Genomic DNA, 18,849 nt, shown 5'->3' with positions numbered 1-18,849 from the left:
ATTTTACCGCGATTTCGCTGGAAGCGGGTGCAATTTTTCAGATTAGCACTCGCTCCCGGCGAAATCCTGCGGTTGTCCTTATGACAAATTTTTAATTATATACTTAAATTATATTAATCATGCATTTATCTTTCATGTTAAGAAAAATTAAATAATACAATTTGATATTTTTAATTTGAAAATAAGAATCAATTTGCATATCTTGTCATTAATCATTATTAATTTTGATACTTTTTTTATATATTTAGATCTCAGTATGTATAAATTTTATAATAAACTTATTTTAAATTAAAAATTAAATATTTAATATATAAGATAATAGTGATAATTAAGCATGTTACTATAGTTTATCCTACGTAATGCGAAAGAGTAGAATATAAGTAGTAGTTAAGTTAGACTAAGGATGGAATTATAAATATATGTACAAGGAGCAGAGGCCCTCAAACCCGTAATAGGGAGAGATTAAATACATACATACAACTTATGAGGGGCTATGGATTAAGTAAAATTGACGAATTTTTAAGACGACAGGTTTAGTTTTAACTGGAAAAATTAAATTTTCAACGAAAAAGTTCATTGTTTTTTTACCTAGAAGAATAATTTTTTAACAAAAAGCAACAAACTGAACTTTAAATTCGAAAGGACAAATTTTCTATCCAAAGAGACGAATGTTAGATCAAATAGTTAAATTTTCAACGAAAAAAGATGAATTTTTGAAGAAAAATTTTAAAGTTCATCACTAAATTAAACAAATATTTTTATTTTTAATAAAAAAAACAGCACAGCAAACAACGAATTACTTTTCAACCGAAAAAAGATTTTTCGGTGAAAAAAAAGATAGAAATTTGAATTGAACTGTTGAATTTGCAAGCCAAAATATTAGAATTTTCAACGTACCTAATAATTAAATTTTAAAGAAGAAGTTAAATTTGTGTCTAAATAGTTGAAATTTTAAACGAAAAAAGAGTGAACTCCTACAAAAAAGTTGAATCTTTAACCAAATTGTTAAAAAAAAAAAGATCAATTTTTTACAAAACAGTTGTTCATTTCTTAACCAAACAGTTAAATTTTTAAGGCCAGGTTCCTCCAAAAAACAATTTTTTTTTAAAATTCCATTTATTGTTAAAACAATATTTGAAAAATAGTTTTTTTACGGACGAAAGTACATACATTAAACTACTTCAAAACATTTTTTTTATTGTGGCGGCTCCGAAAACAGCTGCTCAAACTCGTCTGATTTGTTGGTGAGTGTCATCATTTCTTGGAAACGAATCATCTGAAAACAAAAAGCAAAACAGTTAAATAAACAAAATGGCGGACTTTTTAATTTTGACACTTTTTTGCACTTTTATTTGGTAATAACTTTTTTAAATAGCAATGAATATTTTCGGTTGTAGTTCTGACCATAGAGAGACATCTAAAGAGTAAAATGCCGTTTGGTTTATAATGATAAGTGCAATAGTTTTGAAATACGAGTGACACTCAGTTGAAAAAATGATGAGAATGTAAATATGTGGTTTCGAGAAAAAGCCGATTCATCATTTTCAAGTATTCTTGCATTTGTAGTGGCAGTATGATTTTCCTTAGACGCTTCAGTGGCTTCAAGCTCGGCTCTTTCAACACGCTTATTTGGCCTTATCAGCGAACTGCCACTTGGATGCGCACCGTCCTCTCTTATCTCTACCTACTTCTCGGTCGTGTAAACTTTCTTGACTAATTTTATATCATTTCTACAAGTATTTTCTAGCAACTTATGGGAAAAAAATTTTCGATTTTTTGAAAATTGTTTAGAGGAACCTGGCCTTGAACAAATAGTTGATTTTCCAATTGTTTTTTAGACGAAAGTTGAAATATTATCTTGAAAAGTTTAATTTTTAACAAAAAAAGGTCATTTTCAACCGAGAAAGATGAATTTTCACTAAACGGATTGATATTTTTCCGAAAAAGATTAAGTTTTCATCCAAACGGAGCAAATTTCTATCCGAAAAGACGAACGTTTACAAAAATAGTAAAATTTTCAATAAAGTAGTGAATTTGTAAACCAATAGTTGAATTTTCAACAAAATGTTGAAAATTGCTAAGAAAAAAAATACAACCGAGTAGTTGAGTTTTTAACCAAAGAGAGTTTAATTTGATAACAGATAGTTCGAGTTTCCACAGAAAAGTTTATTTTAAACGAAAATAGTTGAAATTTCAACAAAATACTTAAATTTTCAACGAAATAGTGTAATTTTGTACCAAATACTTTAATTTTCAACAGATCAATTTCCAATCAAGAAGTCGATTTTTTAATCAAAAAGTCCTTAATAAAGTAGTAGCAAAATAGCGGCATCGCTCTCTAATAGAATAAAACAACATTCATGGTGAAAAAGTATTGTGGTAGGAAATTAATTTTTTGCATATTATTGTTCGAAAAATTATTAGAATCATTAAATATTGGCCTAAATAATTTTCCTAAGGACATTATTAATATACTATAATTCGTATAATAATGCCATGCACATGGATATTTATTATACAATAAAAACGAATACTCTTCTTACCTGCTCATCAAATGCAAATCAGCCAATATCCAAAGTACTACCGTAAATGCTGTTTGCGGTTTTCATTTATTTTTTCAAACAAAATAAGGCGAAACAGACGCGATGAAAACAACGTGATCGCAATCTACGTACAATGCCGGTCGATTCAAGTCGAACGCAGTGATCCCAACTTTGGCATTTTGAGCTACTGTGCTTGCCCGGCGCAACGAATCTCATTGGTCGCTGTTGGCGCGCGATTTAAACTGGGTATGTTTAACGATTATTGAAATTAAAATTGATCATTATTATAAATTGTACATTAGTATCAGAAATTACGTAATTTGTGATATAAAGTTCTAACAAAAATACCAATGTGTATATTTTGTAAATAATGGGACATTCTCTTTCAATTCAAAAGATGAATTTATATTTCATAAACAAGGGTTTCTATAGAAAAATGTTTATTTATCGAGCCGAGTCTATACCGAAATTTTGCTGAAAATAGCTGATTTTTTGTTGGTACTAGTAGACACTGGCTCCTTTTTTAATATAAGCAATGATCATTTGTGTACCTTTTTTCTCATTGTGAGCGTCATTATGTGACGTTCTGAATTAAGAAGAACTGTTCTGAGCTGAAACCTTTGTTTTCATGTACTAATCTAGTATTATTGTTTTTTTTTTTGCAATGTAAATTTTTACATGAAATTATGCCCATATTTACACATATTATATTAAAGGCTAGAAATATGCTTATTAAAAAATTAGATGGTGAAATGTAAGTTAGGCTTTAAAGCCAAAAGAAACTGTAAATTACAAAATATACACGTTATTATTTTGGTATCACCTTAAATCACAATTTCCGTCATTTCTGATATTATTGCCAAAATTGGGATAACTGTCGAACGAATTTGACTTCGATCACGTGGTCCGGCGCCACCTGATGGGAGAACGCGGATTTTGACATACGCAGTAGTGATTCCTGTGTAGTTTTAGTTTGGTGTTTAAATCCTTTTTTCGGTAGCTTAAAAATAGTCGATAATAACGGCTTAGAAATAATATTAGAATATCTATACATAAACATGTTTCATGAATCTTTCAGATTAAAAAATCAATTCGGGTTTCCGATTCAGTTATTTTTCCTGAAAGTTATCTTATTGTGTATGTTTACAAAATTCGTATATAGAAATGAAATATATAAAAACTTCAAATTCCCAAATCTCAAAATGTGTAAGTGAATATTATTGGATTCCTTTATGCTCGTTTATACTATGGAGCTACTCAATAGTAAGAAAATCTTTTTAAACATAAAATAAATTTTTCGTAAGTGTTTATGGATGGTGTTTTATTGCATTGTATAACATAATACAATGATTATACAATTTCTTTTAGGTAGAATATTTGAAATTTAAGAATCTCTTTTTATCAAGCAAGAAGTTTTTAAATAATCAGATAGTTTTATTATTTTCCAGGTCAGAATTTTTGAAAAGAAAAGTAAATCAAATGAAAACATAGTAACTTCTGGATAATTGTTACTGATGTAGGATTATTAAACATGAATTTACATATTTTTACGTATTTAATTATATAAATAGCTCAATGAAACATTCCGACAACGTAAAATCTATTGTCACCGTGTTCTTTCTAAACTGACCTCACAAATTTCTTATTAATTTCGGTTATTTTACGAGTTACGCTTTTGTTTTAAGATTTCTGTTTCAGTTCGCACATTTGCAATTTTCCTGAATCACAGGGATATTTCTGGACTGGCTTTTCTTTTCCCCAAACGATGCCTTTAATTTCCAGCGTTTCTGGATTAGCAAGATTTCCAAGAAATTTTTGCACCTTCAAAATGGTATTATCCTCTAAAATTACCATATTATTAGGAGCTGAAACAGTGATGGCAATTTCCTTATAACTGATTTCTTTAAGGCTCTCATTTCGATAAACCTTAAGTATTTCCATAAGAGGTGGCACATCTGGTTTCTGTTTTTGGAATAAATTTTCTTCATGAAGCCTACGGCACAGTTGTGCCAGAGGACGATAAGCAGTATGAAGGTATTTCTGTATTTTCCCTAACAAATTCTCGAAGGGGGAAGCCGTGATAAGACTGAGACTACATTTCATGAATTTCACATCATCTGCAAGATGTATTAAATTATGAGCGTTTAAACCCTGAGATTTTGCGCCATAAAAATCTTTCCTTGCAATGAAAAAGGTGGCTAAATATTCCTTCGCTTGATCTGCGTATTTGAAGCAAATCGTTTTAGAGCATAAAATTCCACAGCCAGCGTCAAGCAACAAGAAATGCTTGTATAAATCTTCCCTCAATATACCTTTTAATATTATTGGACCAGAGTAGAGTAAGAAAAATCTTAACTCAGTCGCTTTAAATTTCGCCCAAGCTTAAGTGACCTTGTCTTTCGTTGAAATTCTCGTGGAATTTCAGGCTTAATATGTTTCAGACGATCCGATAGCTTCATTCTCATTTGCGTACTTAGTTTGAAATTTAAATCGCCTGACATCCAATACATCTTTCGCACGCGTAGATTCCTGTATGCCCTAAGGTATTCTTTAGGTATGCCCGAGCAGGAGTGTCAGCAATAATACACTTGAAGCGAATATGAAATTATTTTCCGGAAATTTCAATGCCGTCTTTTTACAATTTATTAAAATAATGACAAAGCGATCTAAAAATAATTGCGGAGTTTTTGGCTTATATCCCCTTTGAAATATAGCTATCTGAAATGGTTTATAAATGTCGTAATCCTAGTGCACCTTTGCTGTAAAAACCCAAAAATTGTCTGTTCCAGATTTTGTCACTGGCATTGCGTCAGCATGATCTTGCAGTTCAATAACTCCGTCTTTGTGCAACTTCTTATTCATATTGTCTGGAAGTCCTACTTCGATACCAAAATACACGAAGGATCTTGTACCACCTTCAGAGGCTTACATTCCTTCTATTTTATAATCTGAATCATTTGTTATAAGAAATATTTTTGAGGATTTTGGCAACGTTGGCATTAGTCGAGCTCTTAAGATAAAAAGAAGTTTATCCAGATGGGCTTGGGTTATTTTGCGTTCAATAGCCCATTGTCTCAATTTAACAATTTCGGATTCCCCTTGGGTAAAAGTATCTTCATCAGAACCTTCATCTGACGAATCACTGCTTTCTTCATATTCACTGTAACCATCGTTAATTAATTCTTCGTTAGAGACAGATGCGTTTGAGTTTTCGATATCCTCTGCTCGATCACTTCCATCGTCTCGGAAGGCGTCTATTATAATTAATGGAAAAACCTTAATAAATATCTTCTCATTATGCAGATTTAATTTTTTTAGACAAAGGCAATAATAAATAAAATGTCATCCTTCAATTCAGGTGTTCCAGTAATCGTGATCTTTCAGGTATAGAAAGTAAAAAAATACTTATTTAAATTGTCTGTTTTAATTCAGAAAACAAAGAGAAATATGGATGTAGTACATCTTTGTCCAAGAAAAGGAAGATGGCAGTCCAAAAGGTGCTTAGGGAAATTTTGGAAACTTTACAGGAGAGCGAAAAAACATTCAGTAAAATGTAAATCACCATTTAAAGATAAAACAAAAGTACGCTCCCGAGCTAAAGTATTACTGATTTGAGGCCAAGATAGTGTGTTCAGAAAGACTTAGTCAGTTTAGAGGTTATAGATGTAAAAGTTGAGCATCTGTAAGTGACACTACCTAAAATTGGAGCGGGCTTGCCTGCAGATTGAGATAAAAATGAAATTTTTAGTTTAAAAAGGAAATAAAAAAATGCCTTGAAATATTGGGTTTATAAATATGGGTAAACAAAGTTTGTGTAAAAACATTAAGCTATTTAGAGAAAATATACCGAGAACGTTGACCAGAATTTCACTGGTTTTGAAAGTGCGGTTGTAGTAGAGATTAAGAGTAGAATTTTATATAATTTGAAAAAATAAAAATGTTCTTTTGCGATAAGAGGTTGCTGAATAAGAATGACGAAAATTGTATCTAAAAAAGTTATTGAGTTCGGAGGAAATAATATTTTTGTGTGGCGGTGTTGCGGTGTAACAGACTGTTTTTCGCTTCTTTGCTCTTAAAAGTAATTAAGTGTGGTTATTTTTATATTAAATTCAACATTAATTGGAAAATATCTTATTGTCGAATAAGAACAAAACTAGTTACATTACAAAAACTGAGTATTAAAAAAAAAAGTTTTCAATTTTTAGGTTAGGATGGCGCTGGTATTTTACTTTAAAAATTTATATTTTTCATTTTAAGTATTAAGAAACGCTTAAGAAGAGAAGTAACTATAACTTGTAAGAGGTCAGAAAGTTACCAGAATTGAAAGAATACGCTACATGGGAGTTAAGTACAGAATGTCTTTTAACCTTCTGTTGCATATAAAATTTTGTATTACTATACTAAAAAAATATCCTCACAAGTAAATCTTTTAAGCAGGATGTATAGTTTATTTTAAAATATTTTTTTGGCCAATAAACCCATTTTCGACAAAATTTCCCGAAGTACCATTTGGGCTGCCACCCTTCAAATGTCAATAACAATTCTAAGGACTTGAGAAAGGAAATAGTGAAACCTTACAAACACTGTGACGAAGCTATACAAATCTTAATTTTATCAATTTTGTGCTTAAAATTGGCTAAAAGGTATTTTTATTTACTTTATTAAAAATTCCACTCTCTGTCTTGCTTTCGTATAGGTTAGGTAAAATATGGACAGTCATAATAATATATCACTCATTTAAATTTCTCAGTAATCTCTTTTAGTCAATTTTACATACAAATTAAGTCAACGGTTTCTTTCACAATCACAATGTGACAAAATTTAACTTTTAATTTAATATGACAGAACAGAAAAAAAGATTTACCTAATGTAGAAGATGTGTTATTCAAATTTTCCTCAGGAGAAAGGTCTTCCCTCATAACTTCATCACCGACTTCACCCGGTTTTTGGATTACTAAAAATATATAATTTAATAGAAAGACTGCTTTCACGATAAATAATTAGAATTGCAATTGTAATTGTTTTTACTTATACCAGGGCTAACCCGGGCTATTTCTACACGGGTTGTGCGATTATTTTACACAAATTGATTTTCTTGAGTATTTGGTTTTTTAAACAGTTTATTAAAGAAAATACTTCTTTCTAAGCATTCTTGTGCAATTTTGTCGCGCAATTGGATTTTTTTTTAAAAAGTTTATGGTTGTTTAAAACTGTACTTTCAAACATTTAATGAACAGAGAAATTAAGTCACAGACCTTGTGTCGCTCTCTAGCATTCGGTTCTTTTACCGTTCTCAAAACATTCATTCTTAGTAAACCTAAAAATCTTCTTCGTTCTTTTATCCTTTGTATGGGTTCGCGGAACTAATAATGCCAAGATTATGAGTAACTTTAGAATCTCGGCTCCAGGTGCTTTTTCTCAACCGTAAATTAGAAGTTATCGGAATAAAAGCGACTTTTTTAATGTTCTGAAAAATTTAAATTGAGGCCTATGGTATCATGATTTGTAAACTCACTCCCTTTGTCTCGAAACATAGAACTTAAAAAATGTCTTGCTTTAATTTAAATGACTTTTCCAATCAATGACTGATCAAGGATCTAATATAAATACAAGGTCGAGACTGACTCATTAACATTAATTAACTTTTTTTTTAATGCTGAGGCCAAATTCAAGTAAGCCGAATTTTACACATCGAAAAAGATTTTTAAGTAATGGTTTTGTAACAGTATAAGTAGAGTAAAATGCAGATGCGCTCTTATTCGTTCGAGAGTGAAATTGCGCTACCTTTAATATATGTGGAAAAAAGGATCTAGATTATAGTTTAGACTGGTTTATATACTTTTTCTAAAAAAATATGGTGTTAATGAATAATAAAACCATAATGTAACACTTCTGATTTATTTCAAAAATAAACGTTCACATTAACTATAAACAGTCTACTTACTTTTGATGAATTAATTCCCTGCCTCCTAATTTCCATCTACAAGTTAGTCTCAGCCCACAGACTGACATCAAGATTAACAATACGAAGGAATACTGTTGCTAGTCAAAAAAGTCAACAATGCACATTGATTATGGACCATTAAATAACAATTTTTTTACTGCTGGACCGCTCAAGCTACTTACCAGAGTTTCAAGAATCGATTGCCAAAGTTTTTAAATCAATGAACATTACATGAGGTCTATTGAAGTTAAACTTAAATGGATTACTATTGCTAAAGAAATAATAAAGTGCCTAAGAAGTACGTTATTTTTTATCCTGCTAAAATTAAATCATTATCTTTACAGTGTGGATGGATATGCGCACAACTAATATTGTAGAAGACATACTGAAGGGAGTTCGTAACAATAAAAACTTCCTCAAACCTTTATGTGGCCTTCCAATTAGCCCCTACTTTAGTGCAGTCAAGCTTAAATGGTTAATGGAAAACGAAATAAGTGTGCAAGAAGCCATTAAGAAAAAACGATGCATGTTTGGTACGGTTGATTCCTGGCTTATTTGGGTTCGTATTGTTAACATTTTAATCTCTTGTGCTATTATTATTTCTCGAAGGCTGAAGACACCTTCCAATTGGTTGGATTTAAATCTGCCCGTTAATCTGCTAGTTGGCTTTGTATGTGAGAATCGATATAAGCGTACCTGGGAAGTTTGCGCAATAGTTTTTCATTTTTTTTTTTAGACAAAGTATATGGTATAGAGTATATGTTAAGAAATAATGACTTTGAACCTTATTTTTTAAAGTCAAATATTTATTTTCAAAAAATACATATCATTCATAAGTAGAGCATGAAAACCTTTATTTTGTAGATGATGTAATGAGGTATAGCTTGTTGTTGATCACTGGTCCATTTATTTATTAGAAATCAACTATGAGGTCTCACAGTATGATGGAAACAACGTTTCGATTGTACATCGACGATATTTTTCAGGTTTTTTTACAGTGGGGGCAGTGTTTACCTGTATTTAGTTCAATGATTTAAAGCAAGCAAGTTACAGTTTTTGTTGTGATTATCGGAAGAAAGGCCATAATTTTAAGTAAAGACAGTCTGATATAAGTTATTAAGTACTTTTCTCACTAGTAGTCCTTCTTCCGATAATCACATGAAAACCTGTAACTGGCGTGCTTCAAAACATTTAACTAAATACGGGTAAACACTGCCATCATTGTAAAAAACCTGAAGAAGATTGTCGATGTACGATCGAAACGTTGTTTCCATCATACTGTGAGACTTCACAGTTGATTTCTGATAAATAAATAGACCAGTAATCAACACCAATCTATGCTTTTTTACATAATCTATTATTATCAACCCTGGTCAACACTAGAACATCTTAAAGAACCTCTATTTTGCATTAACAAAACTATTTTTTATTAAAATAAGCATATAGTCAAAAAATTCAAAGTAAAAAATATTTTATTTGACTCATATTCCAAAAATTATATTTTTAGATCAAAAAATCCTTAAATTAAAATTTAAAGGAAAAAGTAGTGGCAGAAAATATTAAACGATTGTCAAAAATTAGGGTGTTCTACAAAGGCAATGCTTCAAAATTTGATTGGAGCGGAAATAAATATTTTTTATTATGTAGGTTTATCCTCTAAATTTATATATTTCAACAAAATAATGAACCTCTATTTTTTATTATAACATGTTTTTAACCTTTAAGACTTTAAACTTGTGTGATAAGAAAAACTGAAAATAGAAAACGAAAATAACCCAAATTTTTGTGTAATTCTTTTTTCTTATGGAAAAATATGATGGGATCAAAGTTTTTAAATGTAAACAACTGAGATTACGGTTACCAAAGTTACTTTAATATCGAATCTAAAAATAGTTAATAAATGGTTTATAAAAGACAAAGTAATAAAAATGTCAGCCGAAATACAAAACATCACGTGAACATCACGTCCGTGATGTTTAGCTCGATTTTGACTTCCAGGCGATATAATTGATAGGAAAGATACAAAACACAATCCTAACTCAATATTCTCCATACTGTGACTTAAGCGCTTTTGCTTTTCAACTCCTCAATTGTTCTTGAATGGGAATAAAATAAAATTCTAAATTTATTCTGTAGCTGAAACTTATAGTTTCCAAAATAATGAGTTTTTTTAAATGGATTCAGCGTACATTAAATAATTTAATAGGAAAAAAATGTATGAAAGTAACTTTTTTTATATATAAATCAAAATTTGAGGGCGTAAGACTTTAAAATTTAAGAGGTAAAACCTTTACAGAAAAAATTTCTTCTAGCAAAAATGTTCTTACTAGAACATGTTTGAGAATCCAAGTTTAAGTAATGCACAATAATCGTTTTTTAATAAATAATCGATAATTATTATAGATTAATTATTTCATTAAAAAAGGCTCAAAAAGATCAGAAACGTATTGCATTGTACTCAATTTTTCCTTTAAGAGTAAATCTTAGAAAAACACCAGATTTTTTTATAACATGTAACGAAACGGTTACTAATTCATCATATTTATTATTTTCCTTTGTTCTATAACAATCAAATGTAGAAAATACATTAATTATAGTGAAACTAACCATTTACTACCTCATGTCACATACTACTTTTATCGAGCAGGAATCACATTATTTAAGATTTTAAGGGTGATGTGATGGGTATGCACTTCAAAAATTAATAGCTCTAACATAGAGACCGTAATATATACATTGGTTGAAAAATGTTTAAAATAATAGTTTGAGTGGCATTCATGTGTAATCGATAAACGCAGAATCGTAAAATACTAATTGAGAGTTTATAATGAATAAATATTTTTGATTAACAATTGTATTGTTAAAAACAGTAGTCTGATATTTTGTAATGATTTTTAATATTTATGAAGTGAATTTTGTCTGTAATTCAATTTGAAGTCATATACCAGCGTTTTTCAAATAAATGAAACAATGTTGCTTATTATTGTGAAGAAAGAAGATCGCTGTGAAGTACGATGATTGTATTCACTGTGGGTGTATTGGTGTATGCTCATTTTATAAACATTTTTCTTCCTCATAGTTATCAAATAAATTTCATATAGGGAGATTTTTCCTTATAAAAGAGAAAATGATTACGTATAATATTTTTCAAATTTATGTTTCAATCTTGACTGAAATCCTATTTTCAGAAAATCAGAGAGCCCATAAAAATGTCAATCGATGTGTTCTGTTACAATGGACAACTTTTTAACTTACGATTGTGTTATATTCTAAATTAAAACATAAGTTTTCTTAATAGAAACAATGTGACTTTTTTTAACCTTCTAAGTCTTTATTGATTAATCAAGAATGGCAATGTAAAGTTCGTCAATGGATCAAACTATGCGTCTCGGGAACGCAAACAATTACATCAAAGACAGTACTATTATATTCCCAGTATCATAACAAGTTTTCCTCATCTCTACAAGGTAAACAATATATTTCTAAATATATCAATCGTATTACTAGATCATAAGAGGTCATGAAAAGTACGTCAATAGAACATTTGACGTCCCTCGAAGACGCGAACAAACGTGTCAGGTACAATACAGTACAAGTCCGATAACTTGCCATCCGATAAATGTACATTCCCCTTAAAACGTCATTCCACGTACGGCACGCACACTAATTGTAGTTCTCCCACTTCGTGTGCTATTTTTCTCACGATTTGCGCCCATTATTAACGGATGCGCGCACCTAATATCGTGCTACTTAGAGGGGGCATCCGATAAGTCCGCAATTCCTGGAATTTTTCGAGCCTACAGCCCCGAATTTGTAAAGTTATCGGACTCGTACTATACTGTAATATTCCTAATATAACACAAAGATTTTCTCATATAAACATAATGCGCAATTTTTTTTTTAAATTCGTAAATAGCTGTTGGAGGATCATAAAGGGTTCAGTAATAGGTCGGTCGATGCTTCTCGTAGATGCAACCAAATACACTACATATATTGTTTCTGTATTTTGAATATAAAAAAGTTTTTCTCCCGTTAACAAGATATATAGTTATAGTCAGATATATAGTTTAAAATCTTATTGCACCTGGATATCAATCGGAGCTGCTGTTCGTACAAATTTTATGATCAGAGCCCATTTAATTTTTGATATACAGTGAACATAAAAAAGTTACGCACGCGTTAATTAAAAAAAATGTATATTCGATCTCCTGAAGTCGAATTATATCGAAATATGCCATAAAAGTAGATTAAAATTTTTAGGTCATTACAAACATCCCTCTACATAGAAAGAAATTTCGGAAAGCAGCTTTACTACTGCTGAGCACGCAGAGCCACCCCAAGCTTAGTGCAACGGCATGCTTCATTTGGATGAATGGTGCGCCCGTCTTGGGAGAAAAACTCACCCGAACTGCCAGATACTCCTTGTTCCGAGTAGAAGAAGCGATGTTGCACTAAAAATTCAAACGTAACCGCACCGCATGACATTTTTTTAAGTTTTGAGGTACTTTTTTAAAAGTTATTTTAATTCTTTTGTCAGTGATATTCTGGATTAGCACATTGACATTTTGTAAAAAATGTGATTGTTATAAACAAATTATTTCAACAAATATGCTAGTTGTATATTTTCTTAAAGTTTGAGAAAGTTTTTCTAAAATTTGTTTTAATTAGTTTGCCAGTGATATTTCGGAGCAGTAGATTTTAATTTTATAAATAATTTAATAGTTGTAAACTAATGGTATAAAGAAACTCGTTCTTTGTAAAATTTAAAAAAATTGTAGGTGTTTTTTTAAAAATAGGTTTTGATTGGCTTACCAGTGATATTTCGATGCAGTATACTAACATTTTATGAAAAATGTGATTGTTATAAATAAATGGCATAAGTAATTCACTGTTTGTGCAATTTTTTCAAGTTTGAGGTATTTTTTCGAAATTTGTTTCCATTTGTTTGCCTGTGACATTCCGGAGCAGTAAATTCAAGTGTTACAAAAAATGTGATTGTCATGAACAAATTATAATAGATTATCCTCTGCATATAGCACAACGTGAAAATGAAAAAAAAACGTTGATCGACTTTAAAAGAAGATGAAAAAGATATATATAGCAGAAATAAAAAGGCCTGGTCAAAAAGGGTTCGAAAAATATATCATGCTACGCTCTAGCACATAAATTTTGATTGACCTACATTGAGAATTTGATTATTACCATCTCATTTTCCAAAAAATGTCAATGTACTGTTCCGGAATATCACTGACAAAGCAACTAAAGAACCTTTTTTGAAAAGTAACTCAAACTTCCCAAAATTGCTTCAGCTCTGGATTTATTTATACTATTTGTTAATGGCAATTTATTTAATTGCACTTTTTATTTTTATTTTTTATTATATGGCACATTCATTTTTATAATGCTTAAACATGACTTTAAATTAAATTACGGGCAAAAGTCACTTCATCAATATTTAAAACCATTATAAAATCACCTACTGTTTATAACCATATAATTGTTAACAAAAATTAATTGAAAGAATATTGTAGCGCCTAGCTGACGTCCTCCGTATATTTTGATGAGTAAAACAGGCGCGTTGTAAGTATTAATACTAGAGGGGTCGGAAGGTCCAATTTGGACCCTTTTGAGATTCAAAACGCTGCTGCCCCCTCACAACTTTGTTTGGAGCGCCAACGTTTTATGACTTTTGCTATGATTGGATACTTAGTATCTATGCGAAATTGCTTAAAACTGTGAAAATTTTGCTAGGGTCCAATTTTGACTCTCCGGTCTTCCACTGTTAAAATACTTATACAATTTCTACGGAATATAGTGTGCTGACGATATTTCTGACTCATCGTTAATTAAAAACCTATACTCACAACAGATTAGAGGCCAAGAACGCTTCTACTGCGCGAAATTCGAAATTTAATAGTGAAAATTGATCAGGAAAAGAAAACTACTATTTTTCACGAGCAGTGCTATTGGAGAACGCAAAGATGAATTCACTGGCTTCGACAAGTACGGGTGAGAGAACTTAAGAAAAGGATGAGTATTAAAATCCCTTTTTACAGGAAATAAAAATCAAGTTTTCACGAATGGAAAATAAAAAATATAGCTGATCTAATGAAAAGAATAATAAGGTAAAAATTTTATTTCACATTCTAATAATCTCTAAAATGTGAAAACAAGGACAAAATTTTACTGAAATTCAAGACGCATGCGTGGAATAAGTTTCAAAAATATGATGAGAATGATAAGTTAAAAATAAAATGAATTTTATGTTGATGTGAAATTACAATTCGAACAGAAAATCAAAACTTTGGAAGTTAAAATGCAGGTTGAAATTAAACAAGTTAAAATTTTTCGAGAAGTGTAAATGATTTCAAAACAAAAATGCGATTCAATTTGGACATGTGAGAAATGGCGGGGTCATAAAGAGGCTTTTATTATTTTTATTTATTATTATTTAATTTTTATTTTAACAGGTCAAAATGTGATAGGTGTGACTGCGTTTCTAAGAAGACCGCAAGTCGAAACGCTGGCGGTAAGACCGAAATGCGCGAAAAAGAGAAAGAAACGGAGGTGGAAGGTAGTTCGCAGCAACTCTGCGCTTAAGCGAAAGGTGTGTTTAGAGAAAAATAGCTCTAGTATTTGACGGTGTTGCCGAACTTCTTTGTAGAGCTGCCAGATCGAGCTGGGAATTTACCCCCACCATACCTACCGTTTGGGGGCCGCAAAACAGAAGGTGCATTATTACCACTGTAAGTTCGTTTGTAAGCCGAAAATGCACGACTCGAACTTCGGTTTTCTCAGCTTTTCTGCTGCACGATGATTGCCGATCTAAAAGCTTTGGAAAACTTCGGTGGTCTTCTACTTATATATCGATCCCCATTTGAAATAAATTAAAGAAATTGGTGATTTTAATGTTTCGCGTGATTCTTAATTTCATGCATGTGTCGATTTTGAGGTTATATTTTTCTAGGTGTATTCAGGTGTAATACTTATAACTAGTTGACTAACTTTTTATATAAATAGTTATGCTTTCAACTAAAACACTAAGTTTTTGTGCACAAAAAAATGAATTTTGAATAAAATACATCAATTAAAAATTTTTTTTATTGTTTTCAACAAATAAGTTACATTTTTAAACAAAAAGTAAAACTTTCATCCAAAAAGATGAATTGTATACTAAAAAAAGAAATTTTTTATAAAATACATGAATTTTGCACAAAATAAATTTATTTTTCACCAAGACTAATTTTCTATACAAAAAATTAATGTTCTTCTTTATTCATAATGTGTCCCGTAAGGGTTTACATGACTTCTATTCCTTACAATCTTATCCTTTCTATATATACAATTATTTACAACTATTTACATAAAGTTTTATATCTAGTTCCTTATTTCTATTTCCTGCGATAGCGCAATTTATAACTTATTAGCACGCGAGAGAGCGAACGAAAGCGAGAGTGCAAGCGAGAGAGAGCATAAGAACGCAAACGCATCTTAGTCTACTTAACTTTTACTTTACCATTACTTACAATTTTCACGCTTCTAATCTAAGCGACTTCCGTTTCCTTTTTCTTTCACTTTCTTATACCTACATTTACCTTTTTCACGTGCATTCTTTCATTCTTCCTCATTCAACAAAAATAATATCCTACAAAGTATTTAAATTTTTAGAAAATAAATGTTTTCAAATAAATTGATGAATCATCAACCAAAAAGAAATAACTAAATTTATAATAAAGTACAAGAAAATCTCGCTTTCAGTCACTCCGTTCTCAGCCTTACCAGAACTGCTGGCTTACGCAGTTTCTTAGGGGAGTAAGCTAGCAGTTCTTGTGTGTGTGTGTGTCATGTTTTATGACACTATGATAGTTTATTTACTTATTTTTACTCTATGCATGTTTTTCCATGTTTTTTCTAAATTTTTTGTCAGTTATTTGGACATCTTCATTATTGTTTTTTTTTTTTAACTTTTTACTTTTCTAATAGTGAAATATTGACTACAGACTTAAAAAGGGACCACACTGGATCCGAAAAAGAGCAATATTTTAATTTCACTCTACGTGATTTTCATTTCAATTACCTTTGACATGGAATAATTAAATATATATATATATATTTGCCGGGAGCGGTTGCTAATCTAAAAAACTGCATCCAATCCTAGCGCAACCGCGGTAAAATTTCAGCCACAACTACGTCTCCCGACCGTGAGATAGGTGGTTACAGCCTGTAACGGAATCATTGCGACGATCCGGCAAAAGTCTCGTGCACCCTAAGGGCACGGAGTGACCCAAGGACGACCGTCTTCTGCATTTTTCCCGCAACACAGAAAAACGCTGGTGTTAAATTTGTTGCAGCTCAAATTTCATTGGTGTCCCAATGAGCATTTGAAACAATTTTCAAGTCTGAAATGTATTCCCTGAACGTAGGTGCACATCTGGGCATCTAGAGGAAAGTATTATTTGGAGACAGAATTTTGGCTCAATGCTGATAGTTGTGGAGTGCTGAACCACGCTGTCAGTCACCTGAACACGTGTCAAAGAAACTATTTGCATTGCGATATTAGACTAAATAATTGTTAATAAGGAAACTAAGTGAAATAATATTGACCTAATTTTCAACTTTCTTTCATTTAGCAGTGTGTACTAGTCACTTAGAATAAAATGAAAACTTTCAAATGCAACCTCCAAATGTTAGGTTAGTTATGGCTGTCGATATTTAAACTAAAGTCGGGATGTATAGAAAAAGTCATGATCGTCTACATATACAATGAGGTATTTTCACTTCAACCACCAGCTAACTTCACTTTTTTGAATACAGAAAATCTAGAGGAAATTTCTTTGAACGAACAGGCATCAATTAAGATGCAGACGGTCATGACGTAGTTTTTACATCCGGCTTTAGTGGTTTGAATGTCATTTAGGTTTCTACTAACCTAAGATTTGGATATTATATCACGCCAATTACAATTTTTATTCCAAGATATTAACAGTCACTGGTAAATGGGAGGAAATTAAAAGTTAGGTAATTATTATTATAACTCACCTGCTTATCAACATCTATTTCACCCAAATAGCGCTCGAAACCACCGAACGCGTCCTCGGGTTGCAGATAGAGGGTCCCTGTACCAAGGGTTTCTGCTGAAAATGGTTACAAAAATAAATAGGCAGTCGCGGACAATTGTCCAGGGGTGGTCCCGAAGGCATTAACCCCTAAGCGGAGGTGTGAAAACCGTGCCGAATGCTGAATGGCACCTGGGTGAGGTGTCTAGAACGGTGACTCTGGGATACCGGGCGACCTCTCAGAGTACGCAGCCTTATCCTTGCATGCGGAGCTCTACAAGGATGGACGAACCCCTTTCCCTAGCTTCTCGTGGGAACAACAATGACAACACCAAACATAGTTGTAGTAAGTGCAGTTCACAACAACAGAACGCGCCGGGCTCCCGACAATAGGTCGGCCAACAATGCCGACCAATATAGAGCTGGGGGAGCCAATGAAAATGGATTTAATGCGATGGATCGGCGGGATTTCGCGACCTTTGGGTGGACGGAGCGACTGAATCACGACTTGCTAGAGCGCTACGATGCGAGTGTGGCCCCTAAACGGGGTTACATGGCACGGCTGCATGCTCTGTGGTGCGAGAACCACCCGGAGCTATCGCACTTTTCGCAACAATGTCTGCGAAACCATGCGGAACTACTCCGAAAAAGGGGCTATGTAAGCAGAACACCTACTCTACCACAGCTAGAACAAGCCGGCAACAGAAAAAGAGAGGCGACACTAAGACCAACCTCGGGCAGGCATCCAATACAGGATAAGCGATGCTTTACGACCCGGAGAAACATCAACACCAAGGTTTCTTTCAAGCCTAAAGATCTGGCTGAAATGGATGACGAGCTTCGTGGACATTTTTCCGGAGAATCTGACTTCTGGGCTATCAATTATTGTGTGCATAATGCAGCGAGAGCTTTGGCCGATGCGAACCGTAAAGCAAAACCAACGGTTGATCATAAGACCAAAAGGCGAATGCATCCACTTGCCATAAAGGTAGGCTGGGCAAGACAGTACGCGTCCCGCATTAAGCGTGTGATTGACTACATCACATCTCGCAGGAATTTTACCGCCAAGTTTCGATAGTTCGCGCGCGAACTCCGGACTCGTTATCTCACACTTAACAAGTTAAAGCTGCTCACCATCAGGCATCATATTGTGGAGAGAATACGGATACTATCTGACGCTAAGAGAAGTCTAGTGCGGAGGGAAAGGTGGGTCAGAGAAAATCAACAGTTTCTATCTGACCCATCTCGACTCTTCCAAGACCCTCCAGTTACTGTCGAACACCCACCCAAACCAGAGGAGGTCGAA

General features: G+C 32.3%; 1 protein-coding gene across 5 annotated transcripts in view; it reads left to right on the top strand.

Moving 5' to 3' along the window:
* LOC117170366 (glycerol kinase-like) overlaps positions 1–18,849 on the top strand; it is a 331,719-nt gene that overhangs the window by 73,019 nt on the left and 239,851 nt on the right. For all 5 annotated transcript variants that reach the window (XM_033357121.1, XM_033357119.1, XM_033357117.1 and 2 more), the window contains exon 3: positions 8,832–9,046. In XM_033357121.1, coding sequence (XP_033213012.1) covers positions 8,832–9,046 — 215 coding nt within the window. The remainder of the gene's footprint in view (positions 1–8,831; positions 9,047–18,849) is intronic.

Source organism: Belonocnema kinseyi, chromosome 3 (assembly GCF_010883055.1).
Source record: "Belonocnema kinseyi isolate 2016_QV_RU_SX_M_011 chromosome 3, B_treatae_v1, whole genome shotgun sequence".
Classification (NCBI taxonomy): Eukaryota; Metazoa; Arthropoda; class Insecta; order Hymenoptera; family Cynipidae; genus Belonocnema; species Belonocnema kinseyi.
The sequence above is the reverse complement of the archived record's forward strand: the minus strand, read 5'-3'. Positions and strand labels throughout refer to the sequence as shown.